General features: G+C 53.0%; 10 protein-coding genes across 10 annotated transcripts; 3 read left to right on the top strand and 7 right to left on the bottom strand.

Moving 5' to 3' along the window:
• Positions 1-957: 957 nt before the first annotated feature.
• CONPUDRAFT_77114 (uncharacterized protein) lies at positions 958-2,626 on the bottom strand (the record flags this gene model as incomplete). The annotated part of the gene is made up of 4 exons (XM_007775954.1): positions 958-1,264; positions 1,306-1,401; positions 1,824-2,046; positions 2,140-2,626. 4 exons carry the CDS (start codon positions 2,624-2,626, stop codon positions 958-960), a joined length of 1,113 nt encoding a protein of 370 aa, XP_007774144.1.
• Positions 2,627-4,421: 1,795 nt separating this feature from the next.
• On the bottom strand, positions 4,422-5,828 carry CONPUDRAFT_131659 (iron-sulphar subunit protein of succinate dehydrogenase). The gene is made up of 6 exons (XM_007775953.1): positions 5,630-5,828; positions 5,498-5,569; positions 5,251-5,434; positions 4,888-5,153; positions 4,752-4,827; positions 4,422-4,700 (listed from the first exon to the last, which is right to left on the bottom strand). Exons 1-6 carry the CDS (start codon positions 5,777-5,779, stop codon positions 4,624-4,626), a joined length of 825 nt encoding a protein of 274 aa, XP_007774143.1. The 5' UTR covers positions 5,780-5,828; the 3' UTR covers positions 4,422-4,623.
• Positions 5,829-7,223: 1,395 nt separating this feature from the next.
• Positions 7,224-8,334, top strand: CONPUDRAFT_77112 (uncharacterized protein; the record flags this gene model as incomplete). The annotated part of the gene is made up of 6 exons (XM_007775952.1): positions 7,224-7,425; positions 7,480-7,529; positions 7,581-7,616; positions 7,676-7,817; positions 7,893-8,180; positions 8,246-8,334. The coding sequence occupies 6 exons, from the start codon at positions 7,224-7,226 to the stop codon at positions 8,332-8,334; spliced, it is 807 nt and encodes a 268-aa protein (XP_007774142.1).
• An 803-nt stretch (positions 8,335-9,137) lies between these two features.
• Positions 9,138-11,398, top strand: CONPUDRAFT_77111 (uncharacterized protein; the record flags this gene model as incomplete). Its single annotated transcript, XM_007775951.1, has 9 exons — positions 9,138-9,280; positions 9,357-9,395; positions 9,447-9,559; positions 9,601-9,990; positions 10,045-10,409; positions 10,463-10,509; positions 10,566-10,696; positions 10,754-10,804; positions 10,884-11,398. 9 exons carry the CDS (start codon positions 9,138-9,140, stop codon positions 11,396-11,398), a joined length of 1,794 nt encoding a protein of 597 aa, XP_007774141.1.
• Positions 11,399-11,968: 570 nt separating this feature from the next.
• On the bottom strand, positions 11,969-13,260 carry CONPUDRAFT_131656 (glutathione S-transferase C-terminal-like protein). Its single transcript, XM_007775950.1, has 5 exons — positions 13,166-13,260; positions 13,077-13,097; positions 12,905-13,009; positions 12,292-12,807; positions 11,969-12,237 (listed from the first exon to the last, which is right to left on the bottom strand). The coding sequence occupies exons 1-5, from the start codon at positions 13,196-13,198 to the stop codon at positions 12,178-12,180; spliced, it is 735 nt and encodes a 244-aa protein (XP_007774140.1). The 5' UTR covers positions 13,199-13,260; the 3' UTR covers positions 11,969-12,177.
• A 303-nt stretch (positions 13,261-13,563) lies between these two features.
• CONPUDRAFT_131651 (glutathione S-transferase C-terminal-like protein) lies at positions 13,564-16,528 on the bottom strand. Its single transcript, XM_007775949.1, has 12 exons — positions 16,313-16,528; positions 15,974-16,204; positions 15,901-15,921; positions 15,739-15,843; positions 15,184-15,687; positions 15,012-15,128; positions 14,868-14,961; positions 14,558-14,817; positions 14,485-14,505; positions 14,322-14,426; positions 13,738-14,253; positions 13,564-13,683 (listed from the first exon to the last, which is right to left on the bottom strand). The coding sequence occupies exons 8-12, from the start codon at positions 14,588-14,590 to the stop codon at positions 13,630-13,632; spliced, it is 729 nt and encodes a 242-aa protein (XP_007774139.1). The 5' UTR covers positions 14,591-14,817; positions 14,868-14,961; positions 15,012-15,128; positions 15,184-15,687; positions 15,739-15,843; positions 15,901-15,921; positions 15,974-16,204; positions 16,313-16,528; the 3' UTR covers positions 13,564-13,629.
• A 1,703-nt stretch (positions 16,529-18,231) lies between these two features.
• On the top strand, positions 18,232-19,231 carry CONPUDRAFT_158871 (glutathione S-transferase C-terminal-like protein; the record flags this gene model as incomplete). Its single annotated transcript, XM_007775948.1, has 5 exons — positions 18,232-18,264; positions 18,339-18,359; positions 18,424-18,528; positions 18,606-19,121; positions 19,172-19,231. The coding sequence occupies 5 exons, from the start codon at positions 18,232-18,234 to the stop codon at positions 19,229-19,231; spliced, it is 735 nt and encodes a 244-aa protein (XP_007774138.1).
• A 26-nt stretch (positions 19,232-19,257) lies between these two features.
• On the bottom strand, positions 19,258-20,188 carry CONPUDRAFT_93267 (glutathione S-transferase C-terminal-like protein; the record flags this gene model as incomplete). Its single annotated transcript, XM_007775947.1, has 4 exons — positions 19,258-19,869; positions 19,920-20,024; positions 20,080-20,100; positions 20,156-20,188. The coding sequence occupies 4 exons, from the start codon at positions 20,186-20,188 to the stop codon at positions 19,258-19,260; spliced, it is 771 nt and encodes a 256-aa protein (XP_007774137.1).
• An 853-nt stretch (positions 20,189-21,041) lies between these two features.
• Positions 21,042-21,989, bottom strand: CONPUDRAFT_169277 (thioredoxin-like protein; the record flags this gene model as incomplete). The annotated part of the gene is made up of 5 exons (XM_007775946.1): positions 21,042-21,111; positions 21,167-21,670; positions 21,720-21,824; positions 21,881-21,901; positions 21,957-21,989. 5 exons carry the CDS (start codon positions 21,987-21,989, stop codon positions 21,055-21,057), a joined length of 720 nt encoding a protein of 239 aa, XP_007774136.1. The 3' UTR covers positions 21,042-21,054.
• An 893-nt stretch (positions 21,990-22,882) lies between these two features.
• CONPUDRAFT_65691 (peptide transporter PTR2A) lies at positions 22,883-24,840 on the bottom strand (the record flags this gene model as incomplete). The annotated part of the gene is made up of 4 exons (XM_007775907.1): positions 22,883-23,544; positions 23,613-24,021; positions 24,080-24,538; positions 24,610-24,840. The coding sequence occupies 4 exons, from the start codon at positions 24,838-24,840 to the stop codon at positions 22,883-22,885; spliced, it is 1,761 nt and encodes a 586-aa protein (XP_007774097.1).
• Between the last annotated feature and the right edge of the window lie 1,141 nt (positions 24,841-25,981).

Here is a 25,981-nt window from a genome sequence, read left to right as displayed (position 1 = left end):
CGTTTGCTAGTTTCGGGCTATTTACCAGGTGCCTCGCACCACGCTCGTCCAGCGCCTCTCTTCACCACCCCCTTTGGAGCTTCCCACCCGGAAATGTAGCTCGCAGCCACCAGTTAATCGTAGACAATCTTTGGGGCCTGGACTTGCTGTACGCTGCCCGATTTCGACACTCATCTGCCTCCGTCTCTCCATTTGATAACATGCTGCACGCGCTGTAATAGGCTCGACATGAGCCGGCCAACGTTTGCATATTTCATGTATGGCGACTCAACGATACATTCGGCTCCTGCGTGTCGCTGAACGCGAGCTGTCTTGATGAGCTTGATGTATGGAGTGTCATCACCCTCGCTTCCGCCTCGGCCTTTCTAGGCGCTACATCTATGATTAATGATTCCTTCCGCAGTCGCTCGCACGACCGCTTCCCTTCTCTACCGTGACTCGAGCACTGTCACACGTGTGTACTGCATGGAATCCTTGTTTCCTCCATTGACAAAACCACCGCTCCCATAGCGCCCGTCTCAGCATCCTCGCTCCTAAACGTACAGTTGCTGCACTAGCGCTCACGGGACATGACCAAGTTACGCCCTACTAGCCTGGAAATCTGGGTAAACAATATCGCATCGAGCACGTTCTGGGATTTCTATGCTCTGCTCAAACGTACCTCCCGACTTGATACAATGGATGCGAGATGCCAATACAATCGCGGTTAACGAATGGACCGAAAACGCTCAATAACGGTTAGCCTCCCATAGGCAGATCTTTATAGTATCCGGAAGATATAAGCGCCTAGCTGGTTCCGAGTACTGCGAGGATACCTAACCAGGAACAACATCCAGTACATGCCACCTCTGGACTCTGGAGGACGCTAGTAAGTACTTGAGTACCCGCTCGGCCACCCGTTATTCAGAGGCTGACTGCTGCGTTTATGGCAGAACCCCGCCACTGCGTCGATGAGAGCTACCCGAAGTGAATGTATGATGGTCGATCGATCAATGTGACGCGGAACGGCGCCCGAGCTATCTCCCCTGATTTACCACGCGCGCCTGAATCGACTTCCCTCGGGAGGCGTGGAAGCGAAACAGGTGTGCGGATACGGCGCAGTGTATCGCCTCCATCTTTTGGGCCTACCTTCACGTATGTCGTTTCATGAATTATACCCTCATGTTGTTCGTACAGGCCGTTATCCTCGTGAATATGAAACATCATAATCCGGTTTGTGATATTCTCTATCGACGTGTTAACGTTCTGTTGTGCTAGCGAGCCACTAGAGACAGCGTTGACAGGATTATCTAGGTGTCGGCGCACTGGACGTCTCTTTTGACTGCATTCCTACGAGTATTCCGCAGCCTTGAGCGCCGACCAACAACCGTCACTTGCCGGAAGATGACGTCTCTGCGAAACCTATGAGGCTGGTATCATGCTCAGTCTTGCATAAGACGAGCGCAGGTGCAAAAAGTTTCGCAGTCATACCGGCGAGGTCTCGTGTCGTTGTTTGTGCCATGGTTTAGCTGAGAACATGACATCAGAACTCGGCGTAGCGGCTGAAAATCAAACGATACTCATCGTGATGTTAGCCAGGCACAACGTCTCAATGGATTTTGTTTCTCAGCCGCGCTGTCGAGTTTCTCTCTTTCTGTCAGATCGCTGCGTTGTGGTTGCGCTTACCAGACGAAATGACCCGTCAACCTAGTCTCCCTTGCGGATCTTGACGCCGCTTGCCTAAGGATGGTGGCACTGTAGCGTGCAGCCTCGCTCTACATGTCTGTCATGGGTGTCGCATATACATTTGATAATCAAGAGAACGGTAAGTAGTACATGGGTACATAATCTTTCGATTATAGTAACCGATTTCATCACCTAGAAGCGTCATAACGAGGTATCGCGTGCTGTTGGCGACCAGAATCCTGTTCCCTACCGTCGCCAGCATAGGCTTCCAGTCCCCTACCACTTCTCTTCTCTCCGCTGGCTGTGGCCTGTACTTCGGGGGCAACCAGCATAGCTTCCTTTCCTTCTTTCGGAGCCATCCGTCGCCGTCCATCCAGATATCTGAAAAAGTGTGCAAGTCATATACGGCGTCCTTGGAGCTGCCTACGGTAACTGGGTCAAATTTCGGAGCGTGCTGGTTGCCTGAAATCTCACCTGCAACGATCTGTTCGGTTGTCTCGGATGCTTTCGGGTCGACTATGTGGATGTTCGCATCTTCGTCGACGCAATAGACGCGCTCAAACCGCGGAGATGCCACTACATCCACTAGTATGGACTGTCCGACGTCCATCAAGGAGGATAGCCGGATTATTCTGGGTTGGCGCCGGTTGTTCGATGTGGATTCCACTGTCCATTGGAGGTGATCAAGGCAGCTGGTACCGTCAGCAGCGGCCCCAGGTTCGTAGCAGACAGCAGTAGTGACACCATAGTTGACATGATCCAAGGACAGAATCTTGAACGCGGTGACGCTATATGCCAGATTCTGGTAGTAAGGCGGCTTCATCGAGGTTATTTCCGTCAACCGATGTTCATCTGGCTTCATTGCTAAGAGAATCACGACGACTTTGAAGCGGTCTGTACTAAACCCCGCGAGTGCAATCGTTTTGTCGTCTCTGGCGATGTGCAAATCAACGACAGTCATCACTTGGTTTGATAACTCGTGAGATGTTGCTATTCGTTTTGAATGCGTCTCCCGGACTTTGACGCAAAAACTGTTCGAGAATCTGGTTTTTCCGACAGGAACCAAGAATTTCGATGAGGGAGAAAATGATAGCTTCGATCTGGTTGGACATTCAGAACTTCGGTCTCGCTTCGGTCATTCCGAGAGAGCAGAAGTTGAGCAGAAGCGTACTTCCTGACATATTTCTGCGTAGAAAATCGATTACGGCTCTACAATAGCGAACATCGTGTAATATCACAACGAGTATCGATAGGCCTATCGGTATGTAACTCGCTGTAATTGCCCCTGTTGCAGCAGCTTTCGTTCACATGATAACATAGATCCGGTTCAAGAGCTCATACGTCGAGCAAAAGGGTCGTTTTTTTATGTTGAAAATGAAGAGATAGGTGTAGTAGGTAACTTCACGCTTGCTGGACCTAGTGGGGAAATGGCCACCGCACAGGTTTAGCAGTATACACACATTTTGAATCATACAAATATTCTGGTTTTACTGTGGGTAAATGGAACTTCTAGCGCTTTGAGTCCCACTATACATGTTTAGCAGCGTCACTAAGAGGAGGAAGTACACATATGCGCCAGTCCTCTACGAATGCAGGCTCCGAGTCGGGGTAAAAGTAAAATTTAGCAGGAAATGTTCGGAGCGTGTGACTCGAATGGCATAACAGAGATTGTACCAGAGGCAAATTGCCTGGGGGTTGTTCTTCAGTGAGAGTGCCTTCAGATTTGGGCCGGATTATGTGCAGGGGAGAAGCAACCAAAAATTTGACTTGATGAAATCTCCCTTGGAAGGCGATATCGAGATATGGCGGAAAGAAGATAGAGCCGCAGTGATTGGCACTAGAGGTGAAGGCATCGGGGTCGATGATCGTGTCGAGTACGCAATCTATGATCAGCGGCGGCGGAGGTACCTTTTGAGATCTCCTGGCAGTCGCTGGGGAAATTTTCGCGGCGAAATATTAGGAATTCCGACGTTGAGTATAAACCCTAGCCAGACCATTGTTCCGGCCGCTTGTGAGGACAGGTCGAGCACAGACTGAGTGAGCACTCGCTTTAGCCGGGGTCTTAGCCTCTGAAAGCGAGTGACTTTGGTGACTAGGCACATAAGCAATCGACCCATTCAATAGCTTTCACAGTATAGCTCACCCAGAGCTGGCTCCTAAGAAAGCATGTGCATACGTGCTATAGCAGCGAGAGGGCATGTTCCTAAGATTTGGCAAGCCGTCTAGGTCATCTCGCCATCAAAAGCATAAGAGGCAAATAAGAGGCTGTTAACAAGCAGATATGCGACGTCAGTTGTGCAGTATGAAGACAAGGGTGCATCTGGCTTGATGGCAAGGTGTTCCACGCGGAATGAAGGAAGGGACTGTCGAAGGTGAGCGAGGAAAATAAGGTGTTCTCATAAAAGCATAAAGCCCAGCCGGGGTCGACGCGTGTTGGATGCAAATGAGACCTGAGAGCACACATTGTCGCCTGCAAGTGAGCCAGCGCCTCTTTCGAACAATCACTTCCTTCAGTCTTCTCCTTCTCCTTTCATACGCCTGCGTTCGTGCATCTGCATCAAATTTCAGGGTATGCGAACAGCGCGCAGATGGCAAGAAAAACAGGGACTCAGGGGCTTTATTCGCTGAGTCAGATAAAGCATCCACATTATTCTGTAGCCCGCGTACAGCATTGTCGTTGAAACGTTGAAGTCGAACGTTAAGCGTTAGCACTGAGCGATGCAGAGCTCTAAGACCGAGAAATTTCTGTCTACAATCCGTCTATATGCGTAGCAAGGGACGCAGCATCATGCGATGGCAAACACATAGGTTCGAAAGACTTGAATAAAATTTATTACACGCACACGCACATATTGAACATCTGTACACCATGACGAACAGCAGTGCGGCCTTCCACTAACCCAATCCTTTTTCAGACCTTATTATTAACACTTCCGAAAAGACAAAGACTGACTCCGTTTAGTCAGCGGCGAGTTCAAGCTTGATCTTGGCGATGGCTGCAGCGGGGTTGAGACCCTTGGGGCAGGTCCGCGCGCCTAATATAGATGTTAGAGACGGAATGATAGGATCATGCGGACGCGACTCACAGTTGAAGATAGTGTGACACCGGTAAAGCGACATCTCGTTCTGGAGCTGCTCCTTGCGCTGGGCACCGTAGGAGTCCTGAGCACGGTGGTTAGTTGCCGCCGCCCACACGAGATGCACGAAATAAAGTTAACTCACTCGAGAGTCGGCAATCCAGCGGTACGCCTGCATGAGTGTGGCGGGGCCGAGGTACTCGTCCTGGTTCCACCAGTAGGACGGGCAGGACGTGCTGCAGCAAGCGCAGAGGATGCACTCGTACAGACCGTCGAGCTTTTGGCGTTCCTCGCGGCTCTGGAGGAACTCACCCTGCTCAGGCGGGTTGTCGTTCTGGAGGTAGGGCTTGATAGACTTGTACTGCTTGTAGAAGAGCGTCAGGTCCGGGACGAGGTCCTTGACAATGTACACTGTTGGTTGAACGGACATGAGCGTCGTGCGTGGGAGATAGGAGGGGCGGAAAGAATCGCGACCGGCGGAGTAGAGAGAAATGGGAGGGGTACGCACTGTGAGGAAGAGGGTAGATCTTGGAGTCCTTGCCGGCATTACGGTCGATGCGGCACAGGCAGGCAAGAGTGTTCTGGCCGTCGATGTTCATGGCGCAGGAGCCGCAGATACCCTCGCGGCACGAGCGACGGAAGGTCAACGTCGGGTCAATCTCGTTCTTGATCTTGATAAGAGCGTCAAGCACCTATTCATGATGAAATAGGGAGCGTTAGAGGTCATAGAGCGGATGACGTGCGGAGGAATATACCATAGGCCCGGTCTGGTTGAGGTCAATGGTGTATGACTGGAGCTCGGGCTTCTTTGCTGGTTCATCCGGGTTCTAGGGTCAATATGGTATTTCAGAAATCTGCTGACGAAGACCCTACAAGTTATGACATACCCAGCGGTAAATCTTGAACTCCTTGTTCAGGACCGGCTTCTCGAGGGGCTCAGCCTGTGCACGAGCAGCAGAGGAGGCGAAGGTGCGTGCGGGGAGGCGCCAGGCGGCAGACCTAGAGGCGCGAGCAGACTGAGCGAGGACGGTCTGCATCGTTCACGACTCGGAGGATGGTAGAGGAGAGAGTGAAGGAGCGTGGAGGATGAGGTCGGCGCTGAGATCACTGTCGCGTGAATTCGGAGAATCGCGACCGGCCTCCCTTTGCGGGCGTTGCCGAGGCCCGTCTCCGCCAATCAGAACACGCCTAATTCCATTCGCGAGTCCGATCAATTGCCGCTCGTCCTCCTCATTCCGCTCTCCATCTCTGACATTCATAATCATTACAACACACCGCCTAGAACATTCATCATGTCCGTGCCAGAAGATTCTCGTCTGACGGCCAAGGTTATCCTCCGAATAACGTGGACCTGCTCGATATAAGTCAGCTTAGCCACTGCGTGACTCGACAGGCCCGCAAGGCTATCGACGGCGGCAAGCCCGAAACCCGAACGATGGCGAGCGGGACAAGCAACCTCCTATTTGTAGGGTTCTGTCTCAGAGTAGGGATAGGGTAATAAATAAGAACTCGTCGAGCAGGAAGAGAACAAGCCGTCTAAGGGGTCAAGGAGCCCTCTGCGAAACTGCGAGAAGTCACGAAAGCTGTAAGTACATCACCCACTACAGTTTCGGAGACACCTGATTCACCGCTTCGCCAGGCCACGTCCCCCATTATCCGTCTCGGACAGTGTAGCGCTCTTTTTAAGGGCACCAGGTCAGCCCACGAGCACGGTGCGTGCTTTTGAGGCTGTAGGACAGCACCTCGATTTGCAGATTCTTGGCTTCCTGCCTTCGGAAACGCCATCGTTTCTCCCCTGTCTCCCGGCCTTGTGACCATGCTGCTGTGGTTGGAACCGTCGAGTCTGTGCGGACAAGGGGCGCATTGCAGATATCCGAGCTCGCGAGTCAGACGGGAGGGAGTACCGCCCATGCTTGGCATTTTGCATCACATGCCCACGACATGATGCTTCCGTTATGGGCGCTTATTCATATCCAACGTTGATTTAGGACCTGCAGGGACGGGACCGTGCTCTCGTCTCGACGGGTTCACCTTCCAAGCAGCAGTGGATGGATGACGCCTACGTACCGTGGGCTAGCTGACTGTGTCTAGAAGTTTACCGCCTTCTCTGCATCTATCGGGTTGGCGCATGTGTTGTAAACAGACGCCGAAACATTGTTTGTGCATCAATCAAGCTGAGTTTGACAGAGTTTGACATGCACTGGCAATCCGACGCGTCGAGGCATGCCACTGCGCCAAGCCTTTCCCATTCCGTGTGTGCCTGATGTGCGACACATCCACCTTGCATCCGAAAAACCGTAAGTAGATTTAATGAGTTTTCACGTCACCTTTTAACATTTCTTGGCACAGTGAGCCTTGCGTGCACATAAAATCCAGCGTCCTTCGGCGTCTTGCCTTTGTGCGTTTCCTGCCTTCTGATTCCCAGTTCGCCCAGGGATCCTCTCATCGCGTCCATCGTCTGCACTCATACACGAAGTCACGATGCGTTTCGCTACCCTCTTTACGCTTCTTCTCCCCATTCTGGCCGTCGGCGCCCAGGATATCCCTCGGTCCCAGAAGGAGAACAAGACTGGGACGACGTACAAGTCCACGCTCTCGCTCCTCTTGTACAAGCGCGAGGAGTATCTTCGCGCGACTCGCGGTAACGGCGAGCTCGAGAAGCGCGCTTGCCCTAGCGGATATAGTAAGTAGAGCAAAAATGACGAATGCTAGTGTGATGCTCATGTTCCGATCACAGATCAGTGCGCGAACTACCCCGACGAGTGCGCGCCTGTTGGCTCGTTCTGCGTACGCACCTTATCCGTGATACATATGGAGGAATTCTGACATGTCTTACAGTGTAACTCGTTGTACAACTGTCCTAATGGTGACACCGTGAGCTTTCCTCTCTCAAACACTTTTGTGCGAAAATATTAACAGTCTGTCTCATATAGTGCTACGGCATCGACGAGTGTTGCTCGGGCGGCTCTCAGACGTGTGGCGGTACCGCGTGCTGCGTCTCGGGCTCGGAGTGCTGCCAGGACGATGGGTGCTGCAAGCCCGGCTATTTCTGCTGCAACGACGCTACTGGCGGATGTGCGTTCCTTCTCCTTGACCCCGTTCTTTTCCCCGCTCCTGATATCGATCCGCTGACGCTCGCCGTCACTCCAGGCTGCCCCAACGGCTACACCTGTAACGCCAGCGCCGACACCTGCTCTCCCGGTGGCTCTTCTGGCGGAGGCTCTCCCGGTGGCGGATCCACCGGCAGCAGCACAAGTGCCAGTGGTGGCGGAGGCTTCTCGTCCATGTCGTCCTTCAGCTTCTCGTCGGCAATGCCCACTACCGCAGGCTCCGGCGGCGGCGGCTTCACTGCCCCTACTCCGTCGAGCACTGGGCCGCTGTCGGGAGATGATGGGAGCAACGGTGGGAGTGGCGGTGGTAGCTCGAACCCTTTCGGAGGTACGTTGATCTGTTTCTTCGTTGTGCCTGGCAGGGTTTCTTACACGTCGTGCCTTTTCTTGTAGCTGCTGGTGGCGGTGCGGGACACAGCGCGCATGCCTGTCTTTCAGCCATGATTGCCGTCGCTGGCGCTGCTGGATTTGCATTGCTCTGATTGCTTGAGGAAACGGTTTCGTCTTGGGCTTGTCTCCTTTCATCTTTATTTTGTGATTCTTTGGATTGTTTCTCTTCTACTGGGAACCCTAGGCTCTTTACTATCAAAAGTCCATCAGACTGCCGTTGTCGTATATACAGATATCGTTTCCCACCGAACTCAACGTTTTGTAACGTTTTGTAAGATCTTTGAATGCCATGCAGATATGTCAGGACTCTCGTCGCAAAGAATGCCAGAAGCAACACACTGCGTGTCTGAATGGAAGTTATAGTTCCACAAAATCAGAACCCTGCATCTCCCGCCGGCCCCTGCCAAGCTTAGACTCACTCAACGACCTTCCGTCGTGACACCTACTCTGTGCCTCTACGACGTCAGATCAGGACCGTGGAAATATACGTTGCATCGCATTTCGTGATAAGCTGCCAGTACTTCCCGCAAGGCTCTGTACAGGAAGTAAAGCCGTGTCTTGACCCCATTCTACTCACTCATATAATGCTCCTCCAACGGGAGCGTAACGGTAGCTGTGCACAACTTGAAACTCTGAACCGACAGCGTTGAAGCATTAAAAGGGAATGCCTTCAGGTAACGGTACTCTTATGTGGACAGAGGCGAAGGAGTCTAGCTCGGAGGATCGGAGGGTTCGCCAACTGTGGCAGTGCTCGACAAGACGCGCGCTCCGTTGTCCGGTGCTGAGTCCGCCGTCATGGACACAGCCGCGACAAGGACATCTGCTCATCTCCCCAACTCCTCCCCGCCCCCTGTATTATAAATCTCAGCCCACCTTCTGACTCAGACGACTAGAAATGCCTAGAGAGGACACGCAAACACCACCAGCACGCGCCAAGAAGGCCCTGCCCGCCTGCGACTCATGCAAGCACCGACGCGTACGGTGTGACCCGGTGCCTCCTCCCGCGTCATGTTCTCGTTGTATCACAAAGGGAATACGGTATGTCAACTATGTAAGGAAAGTTAATGCCTTTCTGAATTGGATACAGCTGCACGACCACACCTGTGGTACGCAGACCAAGAGTGCGGACGGGGAAACGGATAGAGGAGGCCAAGTGAGTGTCCCTGCAAAACATACTGTCATTTGGTTATCGAGCTTCCTACAGAGAGATGCATGGCACGTCTCAAAGCGTTGCAAGTCCATCTCCAGTTGTCCGCGCCGAGGATGCCATGGTCGACCTCGAGATTACCGGCGATTTGGTTTCCCATCTCCTTCTTCGTGAGTACTTTCTGGGATCAATAGCGTCGCGCGCTCAGCAGGACGCGTACAAGTCTACACGCACACCCCTAGGGCGCAGTTCTTCCCCTGCTTTAGTATGATGGCCGCATTTGAATCGGTCGGTCGTCGTCTTACTACCCTCCCCCCTCGATCGCAAACACTCGCCCTTGCCATTGCCGCTACGGCTGCGCGCATATCCTCACACCCAGTGTTGCTCGGTTCCGGTCCCATGCCACCGGCTTTGTCATCTTTCTTCTTCAATCCGATGTCGATAGCGGAAGACTCGACGTACGACTTTGGCAAGCGACGTGAAAACGCTTGCGAGAAGCTGCGTCAGCTGGCACTCGAGCAAGCCTGGAAGTCAAACGTTTTAGAGGCGGACGGACAGGAAGCGCTCGAGACTTGCTACCTACTTTATGCGCTTGAGAACAGTGAGCGTCTTACGCCGGATGATACGTGTCAACTACTAACCTGTGGTTCTCCAGGGGATCCCACTCGAAGTAAGACTACGAATATATGGGCGACAGCCTTCGTTTCAGTTCTCCGTTTGGCCGTAGGATCACGACAGATACACACGTTCGATCCCGAGACAGGCACATATAAGCTACCCTATTGCCCCTCGGCGCCTCCTGTTCGTCAAGTCAGCCTGGACCAGCTCGATCCCCCAATACATCAACTATCTCTCCAAGCGTCACGCGTTGAGGACATGAACGTTACTGTCAAAGCCAATTCTAGTCCCGATACCTCGAGCAAGTCTCCTCTGCCGCTTGAAGTCATTCAACAAGAGCTTTTCTGGTACGAAGATTATCCTGGACCTTCAGGAATGGCCATCAGATGGGCAATCAATATTGTACGTTCGATAGTGGAGAACATCTTACCGGCGCTTACGCAATGAGCTTTTAGATGCAAGAGGCACTTGCAAGCGCTGCTTATGGCAAAATTTGTCCATAGTGAGCTATCTACCCATGTTGCACTTTCGTCACCGACAACCATGTATGTTTGAAAGTACTCTGCAAGACGAGGTTATGTTGGCCGGACCGCCACCTCCGACGCCTCAAGAGATTCTCACAGAAGAAGAGGCTCTAGAAGACTTCCAATGGTGGGATACCCAGAATTTTTGGGCTGTCGTGAGGCCTTGTAAGTACATGAGCTATAGTCAACGGACATCAGGCTCGATAAAATCGCTGCTTATAGATACGTATCAGATCACCCAGATGGCGCTGAACAGCTTCGATTGGAGCTCCCGTAAGCCTTTCCTTATACTATCAAACCTATCGTTGGCTCGTTCTAAGTCTGACCGACCATCGAAAATCGTGCGTCCCAGGTCAACGCTCCGGCCGGCCCTTCTCCATGACCAGGCTCAGGGAGCACATGTCCGCGCTCAAGCCTCTCCACGCCATCCTCTCCCTCGCGTACACCCGATTTACAGTAGCATTCGGCTCCGAAGCAACAGCCATGCGCATCAACGCGCATCAGCCAGAAGCCATCGATAGACACACTGCCAGCAGGGTGGCAAACCGGCGGGAGTTTTCTGACCGCCAGAACGCGTGTCTTGTCTTGGGCGCGATGACGCATGCCATGGCGCATGTGAACATCCCTATCTGGACGGACGTCGAGATACGACTGCGGTCATGGTCGGGTAAGGGCGATGTGAGCGACGCGGCGAAGTGGGAGTTGGAGCAGGTTATGGTGGGGCTGAGGCGGGCGCTGCTGCCGTATGCGTGTCGGACGCTTGGCGAGGACTGGCAGGGCGCAGGGGGGAGGACGAGCATCTCATGGCTTACTCTACGCTGTAAGTTATCTTCGCAACCCCGCGACTCGATGCTGACTGGGCTCTAGGCTGGGATTTCTCTCAGTTTTGGACAGCTGTCGTACTGAATTCTGTCCCGATAGAGGAAGGCGGCGAAGGCATCACTCGGGTTCAGAAACTGGAGGCACTCGAGACGTACGTCTGGTGTTCTGTACATCCCACTCATAAAAGCCTATATCTCACGTTCGTCCAGGGTTTTGCAAGTCTACAAAGCGACCTCGTGGTCATGGCCGCGTATGAACGATTCCACGACAGCCTCACAGCTCAGGAAGGTTGTCGGGGCTCTGAAGCTCGAACGAATGTTTGACGAGCTCTATGACACTAGTGGCTTTCTATTGAGCAAGGATCCGAGTCACGGAAGCAACGTCGTCACTCCTTCAGCTTGCGATCCGGTTGAGTTGCAGTCCAAGTCCGGTGGCTCCATATCGTTTGACCTTCCTGATGTCGAGGCTGTCATGCGTGCATCGGGCTCGCTGGGAGAGCCGGTGCAGCAAGCATCCTCAAGTAATGGTTGGAGTGACCCGGTTATACCTAATCCTGGGGATCTTTCGAACCTCGCTGCGCTGTATGGTGCTTACGACGAACGGATGCTCACGTCACAGCCCATAGGCCAAGGGTACGATAGTGCATGGGACGCGTCTTGGCTACAATAGGGTTACACATGAGCGACGCACAGACGCAACGTTTCGCGAGTAATTGTATCGGCGCGTTCACTCTTCTCTCACAGATATCGCCAACTGATTGACCACCTAATTCCTACACCAGTATTGTACATAGATGTTATCTCTTACCGATGGAACTCGGAGCTTTACTGTCGGCTCTGGAGCAGACTAGCAGTCTTCCTCTCGAAGAAACGTGTCATAAGATCCTGTGAATGTTTGAGTTACTAACCCTCTTGGTCGGTCGATCCCATCATACGCACCTCGTACCACGCCTCTTTCACGCTCGGCCGCTCGAGAAGACGATCCCCATAAGCTGTGAACTTCGCCAATTCCGGAGATTCCAGCGCCTCCTTGGTCGCAGCTAGTCGCTGCCCGTACAGCTCCTGTCCAAGGCCCTTGTCCACGATGAGCCTGATCAACGCCCATGTGGGCGCCACAGCCGCGTCCACAATCGTGAATTCGTCTCCGATCGCGTACAGGCCCTTTCCTTCTTCAGGAAGCAACACTTGCAGCGCCTTGATCCCGTCGGCAAGCCCGCTCACGCCAGACTCGGAGCCTCGCAGCCACCCAAGAAACGCAGGGGTAAACTTGGAGCCGAATGTCTCGATGAAGAAGCGCGCCTGGGCGCGTTTGACAGGGTCAGAAGGTAAGAGACCAGAGGACGGGTAGAGGTCGGCGATGAACTCGAGGATGATCACTGATTCCGCGATCTTGGCAGATTCGGGTGATGGCTGGTCAGGCGGGACGGAGGGTCCGCCGTAAGTGATTGCTGGGACCTTTGATATCACGATCGAAGCGCGTGGACGTGAATACGGGTCAAAGGCAGGTAACCAATGAGTTTCTGATGGGCAGTGACAAAGAGCGAGGATTTACCTTCCCGGCTGGGTTCACAAACTTGACGTACCAGTCTGGTTTGTTCTCAAAGTCGACATCACAGGTCGTGTAATGAGCCTTTGCCTCATGAAGGGCTATCGCTACCTGCAACGCATTGTTAGGTAACTTTGTCCATCTCCTGGGTATACGTTGTTAGCGCGCGAGCTCTTACCCTTATCGAGAAGACGCTATACTAGATGTACACACGCAAACGTAAACTTAAGTTATCATATCTTCAAGTACATACTTTGAGCAACTTACCTTGCTGCCGTAGTACGTGAGCTGCTCTGGCATGGTTGTTAGATGACGGAAAGTCGTCAAGGTCGGGAAATAGGCGCTCAAGCTACCGTATTTATACTCCCCAACTTGTCCCCAACTGATGCTGAGCGCTGAGCCTTGACTGATATTGATTGACTCATGTTCCTAGCGACGGGTTCGAGTGATGCCAAGCGCCCGCAGCGCCCGCCGTGTCGTCAAACCCCTGAAAACAAGCAACTACTTATCCAAATCAGACTGCGCGCTGAAAGGTCGGATCTCAATCTACAAAGGCGAAAGGGTGGGATGTCGTAGACTTGAAGCTTAGATCATTTCCCGCGAGACCGGATAATAACGCAATAGGTCCGGAGGCAAAGATCCGACGTGAACATTGAACATGACTACTTGTATATTTTATGGGGTGCTAGCATCTGCGTCAGAACAGGCAATTGAAGACAAACGTCGCTCCATCACTTCTTGATGAAACGAGCTGCTTTTCTAGTCAAGTACTCGTTGCAGTCCTCCTATGAATAAATGTCTCAGAGAACGCGCGTTGCATGTACAGCTATCTCACTCACCGGATACCAGGTCGCCTTCACGCTCGGACGCTCCAAAAGACGATTTGCATAGGCCCTGAACTTGGCAAGTTCTGGGACTCCCAGCAACCGTATGGCGGAGGAAATGTGTTGTTCTTTGCCAAACGCCTCCACCCCGATGTCCCTCTCTGTGATGAGCCTGAACCGTGCCCACATCGGCGCGAACGCTGCGTCCGCGATAGTGAACTTGTCTCCGACTGCGTACGGCCCCTTGCCCTCCTGGGACAGCAGAGCCTGCAGCGCCTTCGCACCATCTACCATGTCGTTCGGTGGCGCTCCGCGCATCCATGCGAGCATCACAGGCCAGAACTTGGTATCGAGGGTGCTGATGAAGAAGCGGACCTGGGCGCGTTCCACTGGGTCGGCAGGCAGCAGGTCGGAGGATGGGAAGAGGTCAGCAAGGAACTCGAGGATGACGATTGACTCGGTGATCTTCGCAGACTCGGGCGAGGGCTGATCAAACGGCACCACCGGTCCTCCGTATGTAATAGCTGGGATCTGACCGGGAAATTTAAGTTATCGAATGAACATAGGAAATCGGTTGACGAGGCCGAAGTATGATTGACCTGTGCAGTAGCAGGATTTGCTTTAAAAAGCCACTCAGGCTTGTTCTCGAAGTCAACCTCGCAGTGGGTATACTGCGCATTAACTTCGTGTAATGCGATATTCGTCTACAGCATTGTTAAATACCACTTGCACTCGAGATGATATAGATATAGAGGTGCATACCCTCTGCGCGAAGACGCTTATCTAGACGCCTGCTGTAAATATGACGTCATAAAAGCCCCTAAGGTCCTCTCACCTTATTGCCGTAGTGAGTGATTTGGTTGGACATGTTCGAATTCTCGAGAGGGAGAGGAAATGGGCCTTTGCGAGAGCTGCGAAGTCTGCGTACCCCCGAGTTCTTATATCTCCTGAAGGTTGACGCAGGGAGATCGAAGTCAACTGACAGATCCACAGTTTGATATCAGCGTCTGACCGAATTGTTCCCCAAGTCTATTGTTCTGCCTAGAAATGCTCTCAATCCGGGTCGTAGATCCCGGTAGATAGCCGTATGTTATGCTATATAAGCGGCTTCATAAGCAGAAAGAACTCTGAGGACCGGGAAATACCCAATGTGACCGTTGTTCAGGCACATGTGTTTGTGAACATCAATCGACCGGCACACATGGTTGCCGGCCGAGTAACTCAGTCTACGATGACCGCTTTGCGTAACTTCAGGTTCTTGCTTCTCAGGTAGAAGGTAGCAGACGTACCTGGGGTAACGTACAAGGTTGCCTTTATATTCTTAGACAGCATGCAGAAGGGTGATTGTGCTAGTTACTTGGGCGGGCCAAAGCGATAAAGTCTCTGAGCCATTTCTCCTGCCGCTCCTGCAACGTTGGTCAGTACGCTGTAATTCAAGACCATCTGCAAGTGAATACACACTTGGTCAACCGCAGCATTGATACTGGGCCGTTCTAGCAATCCACTCGCATACTCCCTGAGCCTCGCCAACTCTGGCGCATTGAGAGCCTGAGTAATATCATTCGGCTGCGCAGCCTCATGAAAACAGACCTCCCTCTCCGACATGACCTGGAGATTAGAATAGAACGGCGCGAACGCGATGTCCGCCAGCGTCAGGCGGCCTCCGACTGCGAACTCAGCACCAACCGGTAGAAGGACCTGCAGTGCTATAGCACCCTCGATGATACCTTTCCACGGAGCGCCGCGATAGAACCAGGGTGTAATCCCGGGCGCGAACCTTGTGTTGATGACGTCGATGAAGCGCCGGACCTGGGCTCGCTGCACAGGATCTTGAGGCATAAGACCAGAGTCGGGGTACAGGTCGGCGATGAACTCTGCGATGATGAGCGATTCGGCGAGCTTGACCGAGTCGGGAGAGGGTTGGTCGGGCGGAACGTCTGGGCCTCCGTGGGCCACTGCAGGGACCTGAGTGATGTATGAGCATGAAAGCACAGAGACGAGGGCTAAAACGCGTACTTTTCCTACGCCATTGACCTTCTCGATGAACCATGTGGGTTTGTTGAGTGGATCGATCTCAAAGGGCGTGTATTTGGCGTTCGCTTCCTGAAGCGCTATTCTGACCTGAAAAGGCTGTTAGCCTCTGGAAGAAAAGTGCAAACATATACAAGGCGGAGTTACCCTTTGGGCATACGGACTGCACTAAGCGCTAATGAGCACCTCGATTGTATCGTTTGGCTGCGAAACCACTTACCGGAGCATCGTAAAACACGAGTCGTCGAGACATTTTGATCACCCAATGTAATCTGAGGGTGCAGATGGACAGCCCAAACGTTCGACAGGCATCTTGCCTGTGCTTATATTTGAGCAACCGGTGGCGCGAATGCGCTTCCTATGAGTCAACGTTGCTGCGAGCTATGTCGTCATGAGTCAAAGAGTCCGTATCCAAACTCAAAACTTGGCACGAAACGGAGGCAGCTTGTGCCTGTGGAAATTGAAGTTTAACCATCATTCTAAGATTCGTAAAGGGCGGGATATGGAACACAAACTCGTAGAACGGGGTCAATATGAACATTCAGAACTGAGAACTGACTTGGAGATTGACCAGCTTCTGATATGTTCCCGACGACGACGGACGTGTAAAGTTTGCTTGTCCAGAACGACTCCACACGTCCTGATAGTTTCGTGATTAACACGCTCGATCCGCATCACACGTTCGCGATTCCGGGCGATGGTAGCAAGCTGAGGGACATAGCGAGGATTCGGAATGGTCGCATGATCCAGGAAAACGTCGCCCAACGCGCGCGCCATTTTCCAAAGTTCTCACGCTCAGTGAGGCAAAGTCATGCGCTTCCGAACGCCCTTGCACACTTTGCAGCGTGACACCGGGGCGCAGTTCCCCCATCACTGGTCCAATATCTGTAAGAAAATTCAAATGTAATGAAATTTCACTTAGACAGTTGCTCAAACACTCACGCAACGGTGTCATGCTGGCAATGTAGCGCAAAGCTACCCTACTTCCCCTCAGCCTCAGCGCCTCCTCCCCGTCAAGTCAGCCCTGAACCAACTCAGTCCCTCAAGTATATAGATAATCTTTTGGAGCGTCCGACCGTGAAGGCGACCTTGTATCCGATAAGCGACTCTGATGTACGCGTAACGTTCTTCGAAGCATTTGTTCTGAGGCGGACTGCTACGAGTACTGTCTTTTTTCGACCAAAAGTTCGCGGGGTGGCGTGGGAAGATGACTACCAAATACGGCGTGTCCCGCTTTTTGGTTCGTGAGGGTAGTTGGGTGCGGGACAAGGTTCGTCGGGCTTTTTGGGCATGGGACAAGAGTTCATCGGGGATGGGATACCGGTAGGACCCCCGAATATCCCTACCAAGGCTTGGTGCCGACCGAACCCCAAATGTCCGGACCAGACCACAAAAATAGGACCAAAATGTCCGCCAAATTCCCCTGGCCTCCCAGTATAAATTCCAAGAAATTTGCACAGTTTTTGCATTGGTCAGATTTTTAACTACAAACAGTCATTCAGTCGATGCACGGTCAAGGGAGGCTTCGACCTCTCGTTTGAGTCGCTCTCTAGCTCAGCCGCCCTCAAGATCCTCCGTGATCTCCCCCAATCTAACCCGGATCTCTGGGATCGGATCTCCACACCTCCTGCATCCGAGAAGGAGGACATTGAGGCTCAGGTACCTGACGCCGACGTTGATCCCTTTGAGATGGAGGACGATTCCGATGCCGACGATATGTGGATGGATTCGGCTGATGTTCTGGGTAGGATTCTGTACCCTGACGGCTCAAACGGGGCCGAGAATGGCCTCGACGTCACAGATGAGCATGAAGCGGACGTTGAGGCTGCTCATATGCCTGAACCGGACACTTTAGGCCGTGGTAAGCGCCGAAAGACGTCGAACAAGAACTTCAGCGGGTTCTTCGGGCACTAGGTAGTCTTAGAATGGTTGTAGGAGCTTATTTAATGAATACATATGCGTTTTTCTGCTATTTACGGTGTGTCCCGCTTTTTAGTTCGCGGGCGTCTACAGATGCGGGACAAACTGACCAAAAAGTTCATGTCACCGGTCCGGTGGGACACGGGACGAACTTTTGGTCGAAAAAAGACAGTACTCACATCCATCGTGTTGCCTGTGCTGAAGCAGAAGGCAAGAGCTCGTTATGAGAACGAAGATGCCTACCCCTGTCCAATGCTCGTATAAGACCTTGGCCTCCTTTTTTCATTATGATCTAGACTCACGGGAAATTTTGGAAGCTCAAGCAAAGTTCAAGTGACATCCGTGATTCCGTCCTTTTGCAATGAGTTCCGACCTTTTAGTGCTCAGTCTAATTTGGACTGTTGCTTCTTTTCGGGAGTTTTCCTAGATGACACGGCGGGCGCTGAACGTATTTGATTTAGACCCGTTGCTAGGAACACGGGTCAGTCGACAATAGTCAAGAGTCAGTGAGTATAACTTAGGCTCTCAACCTTGTCGACTTTCCTTCACCTCACAGCCATGCCAGAGCAGCTCACATACTACGGCAGTAAAGTAAGTTCAAGCTGCGCAGAATGCTGATATGAAAACATTGCAACTTACCGTCGTGTTTGCGTGCACGCGACTAGTACAGTGCATTCTCACTTAGAGTAAGATCCCCCGCGTCGATAACTTATCACCAGAGGAAGGTGACAACCTATGACTTCTTTGCAGGTAGCGATAGCCCTTCATGAGGCAAACGCACATCACACAACCTGTGAGGTTGATTTTGAGAATAAGCCAGACTGGTACGTCAAGTTTGTGAACCCAGCCGGGAAGGTAAAGCTTTGCTTTCTCCCGCTCTCATCCAGATCTTCGAGACTCATTGCAACAATCTACCTTGTACTGCATCGCAGGTCCCAGCGATCACATACGGCGGACCCTCCGTCCCTCCTGACCAGCCATCACCCGAATCTGCCAAGATCGCGGAATCAGTGATAATCCTCGAGTTCATCGCCGACCTCTACCCATCCTCTGGTCTCTTACCTTCCGATCCCGTCAAACGCGCTCAAGCGCGCTTCTTCATCGAGACACTTCACAGCAAGTTTATCCCTCCGTTTTTTGGGTGGCTAATAGGTGCCGAGCCTGGCGTAAGCGGGCTTGCTGAAGGGATCAAAGCACTGCAAGTGCTGCTTCCTGAGGAAGAGAAAGGTCTGTACGCGATCGGAGATGAGTTCACGATTGCGGACGCGGCCTTTGCACCTATGTGGGCGCTGATTCGGCTCATCGTGGACAAGAGCCTCGGAGAAGAGTTATACGGTCAGCAGCTAGCTGCGACTAAGGAGGCGCTGGGGTCTCCGGAGTTGGCGAAGTTCACGGCATACGGAGATCGTCTTCTTGAGCGGCCGAGCGTGAAAGCGACATGGCACGAGGTACGATGGGCTCGGTCGGTACAAAGGCCCATATTCTTACACGCTCACAGGATTTGGTTATACGCTACTACGAAAGGAGGACTGCTAGTCTGCTCAAGAGCCGACAGTAAAGAGTGCCGTAGGAGGATTGTACTAGTTACTTGTGCGGGCCCAAGCGAGAAGGTCTCTGAGCCATCTCTCCTGTCGCTCCTGCAACACTAGTCAGGATTTTCTTATCAAAGACCCCCTGTGCGCAATTACATACCTGGTCGACAGCAGCCTTGAAACTGGGTCGCGCTAGCAGCCCATTAGCGTACTTTCTGAGCCTCGCCAACTCTGACGAGTTGAGCGCCTCAGCAACATCCCTCGGTTTCGCAGCTTCATGTAAATAAATGTCCCCGTCTGAAATGACTTGGAGAATGGAATAGAAAGGGGCGAATGCGATATCCGCCAGCGTCGGACGGTCTCCAACTGCGAACGCGGCGCCATCTGGGAGGAGATCCTGTAGCGCTCTCGCGCCCTCGATGATCCCTTCCCACGGAGTGCCTTGGTAGAACCAGGCCCCGATCACAGGCGCGAACTTTGTGTCGACGACGTCGATAAAACGCCGGACCTGGGCGCGTTGAACAGGGTCGCGGGGCATAAGACCAGAGTCGGGATACAGGTCGGCGATGAACTCTGCGATGATGAGCGATTCAGCGAGCTTGACCGAGTCGGGAGAGGGTTGGTCTGGTGGGACGTCTGGGCCTCCGTAGGTCATTGCAGGAACCTGGATCATGTATGAGCATGCATACACGAGACGAGGAATCAGACACATACTTTCCCTATAGGATTGATCTTCTCTGTGAACCATGTGGGTTTGTTGAATGTATCGATCTCAAAAGATGTGTATTTGGCGTTCGCTTCATGAAGCGCGATTCTGACCTGAAAAGGTTGTTAGTGTCTGAAGAAAGTGCGAACGTATGCGAGGCAGAGTTACTCTTTGTGCGTAAGCACTGCACTAAAAGTAGCTGATCAGCACGTCCGTTGCACTATTTGATTACGAAGCCACTTACCGAGGCTTCGTAGAACACGAGTCGTTCAGACATCTGGCTTCCTAGTGCAATGTGAGGGTGCTGTCGGTCAGAGCGGCTATTCGAGACGCATCGTGTACGGCTTTATACTAGAGATAGAGAAACATCGGTGCCGATGCGCCTTCCTATGAGTCAAGTCATGTAAGCTTTGTCCTCATCAAGACGACAGTACCGCCGTGAGAAAGCGGGGTTTCAAGTTGCCCTTCTCGATCGGCATCTGCTCTCGCCTGTTTCTCATGTCAGAGTATTGCGTCGTTTCTTCCTGGCTCGCTGCACTTGCGCATGCAGACAAGTCTTCCAATATTCTTCCTCTACGGTGAATTCCTATACATATTAGTAGACAGCATAAAGACATCATTATGCCTTCGAATTTTGAGTCATAGCCACAATGTTCTGAAGACACTCCTTGGTGGAGTCCTGTTTCGGGGGTTAAAATGATTAAAAATCATAGCTTGTTACATCACAAGCACATGAGACGTCACATCTCATCAAATGCAGCCCTCATACTTGGACACGCGAGCACGTTATCCATGTACGCCCGTGTAAGCTCCCGGGCCCCCGTAGCAGGATACGCTCCGATCCCATTCTCGTACATCAGCCTCAAAGCGCCAAGAATGGCATAATAGCGGATGTCCTCAATTATTAGTTTATCATCGACCCCATTGGCTGCGTCGATGATATAAGTTGTACTTTAGAAAGTAGTCCAAACAAACACTTGTTACGTGAAATTTCTCGATGAAAGCCCGCCACGAGGGCTACATATTTGTGGCGTAACATGAGCTAACCGCATCGCGACCACCATCGGTTGGTAGTCATGATATGGCAAGCGTGACTGAAGCAGCCGACAAAGCACTCGTAAACACACGGAGGAAACGATTTAGCTAATCGTGTCGGTGGGCCCCAGCAACAAATTTCCTCAGATACTTTTCCTGTCGCTCCTGTAGCACGAATCAGCATTGTATAACCACACGAAACTCGTACACTGATACACACCTGGTCGACCGCAGCCTTGATGCTTGGACGTACGAGCAGTCCGTCCACATACGCCTTCAGCTTCGCCAACTCTGGCCCGTTAACTATCTCAGCAACATCCCGTGGCCGCGCAGCCTCAGCAAGACAGAGCCCCTTCTCACACATGATCCAGAACATGGAATACAGAGGCACGAACGCGACGTCCGCCAGCGTCAAGCTCCCGCCCACCGCGAACGCAGCATCATCCGGGAGAAGATCCTGCAACGCCACCAGGGCGTCGACGATCCCTTGCCACGAAGCGCCAGTAACGAACCAGGGTATGATTTCGGGCGTGAATTTTGTATTGACGATGTCGACGAAGCGGTGGACGTGGGCGCGCTGCACGGGGTCGCGGGGCATGAGGCCGGAGTCGGGGTACAGGTCGGCGATGAACTCCGCGATGATGTGTGACTCGGCGAGCTTGACCGAGTCGGGAGAGGGTTGGTCGGGTGGGACGTCAGGACCGCCGTATAATATCGCAGGGACCTAACTATCGAGTGAGTACGTGTGTTATAAGGCGAGGAGTGTGACAGACTTTTCCTATGGGGTTGATTTTTTCGACGAACCATGCCGGCTTGTTTGCTGTGTCGACTTCAAAGGACGTGTATTCGACGTTTGCCTCCCGAAGTGCAATCCTGACCTGAATTTGTATATCAGCGTCCCTGAGCGAAGGACGATAATGCAGAACCTAGTTACCCTCTGTCCGAAGGGACTATTCTACGGATAGATAGTCAGTATTTCTAAGCACTTCATTGGGTGTGGTGGTACTTACCGCATTATCGTAGAGTACGAATCTCTGAGACATGTTGATCAACAGATACGAATTGAACGCGCCGGTAAATGACCCGAGCGTTCCAGAGCCACCATGCCTCGCTTTATACCAGCAAACAGCCCCTCGTCGGAATTTCTGCGCCTGGCCATCAACAGGAAGTATATCGCCGTGAGTGCGGACACCCATATTGATCTGTCAGAGCCCGCGTCAGAGACCAGCACGAGACGGGAACAGCGCAGACGAGCTCGACAGAGCTCGAGTTCGGACATTACTGCATCAGCTATTCGCCGGGATCGCTGGAAAATTAGTAGTTTTGACATGGGAATCGTACCAAATTAGCCGAAATTGGAGCGGAATATGCTAAGAAAGGGACCAAGTTCTGACAAATCACCGGCGACTGCGGGCTCTCTGACTGCAGCGAGCAAACGACATAGTCTGCGGCAAATTGAGCGAGCCTTATCAAGCCGCGCCATTCATGGTTAAACCAGTGCGACGGAGAGGTTGGCTAACCAAGAAACGAGCGCCGAGGGAAACAGTGGGGTTTCGGTAGTGATTACAAGCGCCAGAAGGGACGAGCTGGAGACGCGAGTTGAAACGTTGACGCGAGGTCATTTTGCGAACATTCTCACGATTAGCCCCTGAGTCTAAGGTGACCGTAACATCAGAGGTTCAAAGAAATTCATGTCATTCATCCCGTCTCGTCTCGTCTCGTCAGAAAAGAAGAAGAAAAACAGCAGAGTACAGTACAGTAATATTACTCAATAGGATATCCAGAGCCATGCTAGCAGCGCAGTGTGCAAGTGTGCAAAAACGAGGGAGGCTACAGTAACTAACAACAAACCCCGATGTCCCAAGTAAGAAACGAAACCACCAAAAATAAGAAGCAAAGTGCAAAAGGCAGCTACTTTTGTGATTCAACAAGAAGGCTAGAGCTTCTCGTCAAAACGGGCCTCGGGAAGGTTGTTCAGCGCGTCCTCCTGCTTGTCGAGCTTGCGCACCGCGATCCAGAAGACGACACAGCCGACACCAGCGAGAATCGTCGCGACGGCGTAGTTCCACACGAGCAGCGGGTCCGTCGCGAGCGGGTTGAACGCCTCGCCGATCGCGCTCGCGAACGCGCTCTGGAAGAGGAAAATGGACATGACCACGGAGCGCATGTTCCTGGGCGCCTTCGTGAACGCGTACTCGAGCCCGGTGATGCTCGCGAAGATCTCGGAGAACGCGATGAGCACGTATGACCCGGTCTGTGCCCACACGTTGATGGGCGACACGAGCGGGTTGCCGTCCGCGTCCACGCACGTCGCGGCTTGGTGCCCGCATGGGTTCGTCTTGTAGAGGTAGTACTGGATTACGCACGCCCAGATCATGGCGAAAGAGGCGGTGCCGAAGCCCCATGCGATCTTCTTGAGCGCGGTGAACTTGATGCCGGCGCGGGCGAGGGCGGGGTAGATGAACAGGTCGCAGATGGGGATGAAGATGATGAGCGCGAAGGGGTCGAGGTTGTTCAGCACGTCGTTGGGCACGCCGTGCGTCGACATCGTCGCCGCCTGCGAGGTCAAGTTACTCGTAAGCTGGTTGTATGCGAGCCCTGTATAATTTAGGGGACAAAGCGTGAGCATTAACAAACACCCCGACCAACGGGCTATCGACACGTACAGTAAAGCGGGTACCAGAGGAAGACCGCGCATGCCTTGACGCCACGGCGGACCTCGTCGACCCACACGTCGTCGAACGTCATCCAGGCGGGGCGCGTCTCGACGGTATGCTTGCTCGGCTTCACGCTCTCCCAGAAGTCGTCCGCGCGCATGTTCCGCATCGTCGTCACGGGGTTGAGCGACCAGCGACCCTTGGCTGCGTAGCGCCAGAGGCGGAGGCACGCGGCGAGGACGGAGCCGGTGGGTGCCGAGCGGCGATAGCGGGTCTTGCCCCACATGAGGACGGGAATGCAGAGCAGGAAGACGATGGTGGGCAGCGTATATGCGAGCCAGTAGCCGACATACTTCTCGGCGTAGACCATGCCTACTTGGCCGATGAGGGCGCCAATGTTGATGAACAGGTAAAAGTACTGTATTACGTTAGATTTTATCAGCGCTTAATCGAACTGAGGTCTCTGCGGTACATACCATGTAGATGCGCGAGACAGTCATAGTCGGGTCGACGATCACGCGCTCGCCGCTGGGCAAGACCTTAATGAACAGCTTCGTGCGGCGGTACTGCTCAGCAATGAGCGGAGAAATGTTGGCCTTGAACATGCCCGCGCCGAGACCGGTGACAATCATGGAGAGGATGAAGACGCCGAAGGATGCGTTGCCGCCGATGATGCCGGGGATGGCACTGATGATCATGAAAACATGGCCAAGCAAGGCGATGGCGACAGAGACACAGATGGTCTTGTAGCGGCCCCAGTAGGTGTCGGCGATGTATGCGCCGAAGAGGGGGACGAAATAAGCCCAGAAGCTGTAGAAGGTATTCAGACCGTTGGCGGCCTGCTGACCCTTGCCGAGGGCACCTGCTTGACCGTTGGGGTCGGAGGAGGAACCGGTGGTCGAGCCCGGAGGCATGGGCTGCTGAATGTAGTTGACCTGATAGATGAATAATAATAAAAAGCGGGTCAGATCACGAGTCGAGACAAGTGAGAGTTGGTGAGACTCACAAAGACGATACTGGAGCCGTAGTATGAAAATCGCTCAGCGAGTTCGACGAAAGCGATCGCATAGGTGTTCCAGGGGATGGCGTCCTGGACGCGACGAAGGGTGGCGAGCTCCTCGACAGTGGGGAACTCGAGGCCCTCGTGAGCGCTGTCGGTCTCGAAGGAGTCATCGACGTCAGAACCGAGATCCTTCTTCTCGAGGGAGGCGTTGTACTCGGCCTGGTGTTTGAGCATCTCGCCGGTGGCCATGACGGCATCGGTGTCCTGCTGGAGCCCTGCCATCTTGTCTGGGCTGCTGACAGAGGGGAGAGGATACTGGCAGAGACGCAGAGGAAGGGAGTTGGGAGGCACGATAGGCACGAATGATGGGATTTTATAACGGTGGTGTGGGGAGGAGGATGTCGAGAACGCATGATGGGTGGAAGGTGCAGATGCACATGGGACACGACGCGGGCCGATTGGGTGATTGATGGGGCCGTACGGATGTTGTACGTTGGTTTGACAGGATTTCAAGCCTGGCCAGCTCCGATGATTGGCCAGGCCATGATAGTTCTCGAGTGGCCTTGTATTGGAACGTTCCAATCTGTTGTCGAGACGCGTTCCATCTGGACGACGGGGGTGTTCCGTTAGCCCCAGCGGTTAGGTAGAGCGGTAGGACGAATGGGCAGATAGAGAGAAATGACTGCTATAGATAGCGACAGGATGGAGGTTGGTTTGGAGACCAGATGGACGCATTCCTTGGCAAGCTTATCATGTTTGAAAACCGGAGGCGCTGTGCCTGTCTCGTCCAGCAGATTGCTACTCCTGGCGTAACTTGGTCGCCTCTCCAACGGAACAAGCACTCTCCTCTTCTCGTCCCGAGCACGGAGCGACCTAGAGCGACTAGCAAGATCCGTTGCGGATGGGATGAGTGCACAGGCGGTCGAGCGTCACATGAGATGGTTGGACATGGTATAATTAACCGGGAGAGAAGGAAAAAAAATGTCGAAGGTCCAGTTCGCGGAGATTCAATTGATGTGTGCCTCGCCGTGCCTGAATAATCCAGCTCCATTACAAGCTTTCGGCCACTCTCATAACTTTATCCCACTCATCGTCAACACCATGATGCCCAATTCACAACCACACCCGCCACCACTAGCCGACTTGTCCTATGAGCCTGTGTGATTTGACGCCATTCACTCTCATCTCGCCTCTTCGCCCCCCCTCGTCGGCCAACGCGGTCTTTAGACGTACCATTTTTCGTTGACCAAGGGCTAACTTCTCCAATCTCGGTTACAACCTTACCCTACCTTACCTGCCCTCCGTTCTTTGCTCCAGACCGATCCCCACGGGCAGACGTCCCTCGGCAACCACTGGAATGCTATCGGGGTATCCT

The sequence above is a fragment of the Coniophora puteana genome, assembly GCF_000271625.1.
Source record: "Coniophora puteana RWD-64-598 SS2 unplaced genomic scaffold CONPUscaffold_16, whole genome shotgun sequence".
Taxonomy (NCBI): Eukaryota; Fungi; Basidiomycota; class Agaricomycetes; order Boletales; family Coniophoraceae; genus Coniophora; species Coniophora puteana.
Note: the sequence above shows the minus strand (reverse complement) of the source record. Positions and strands in the feature narration are given on the sequence as shown.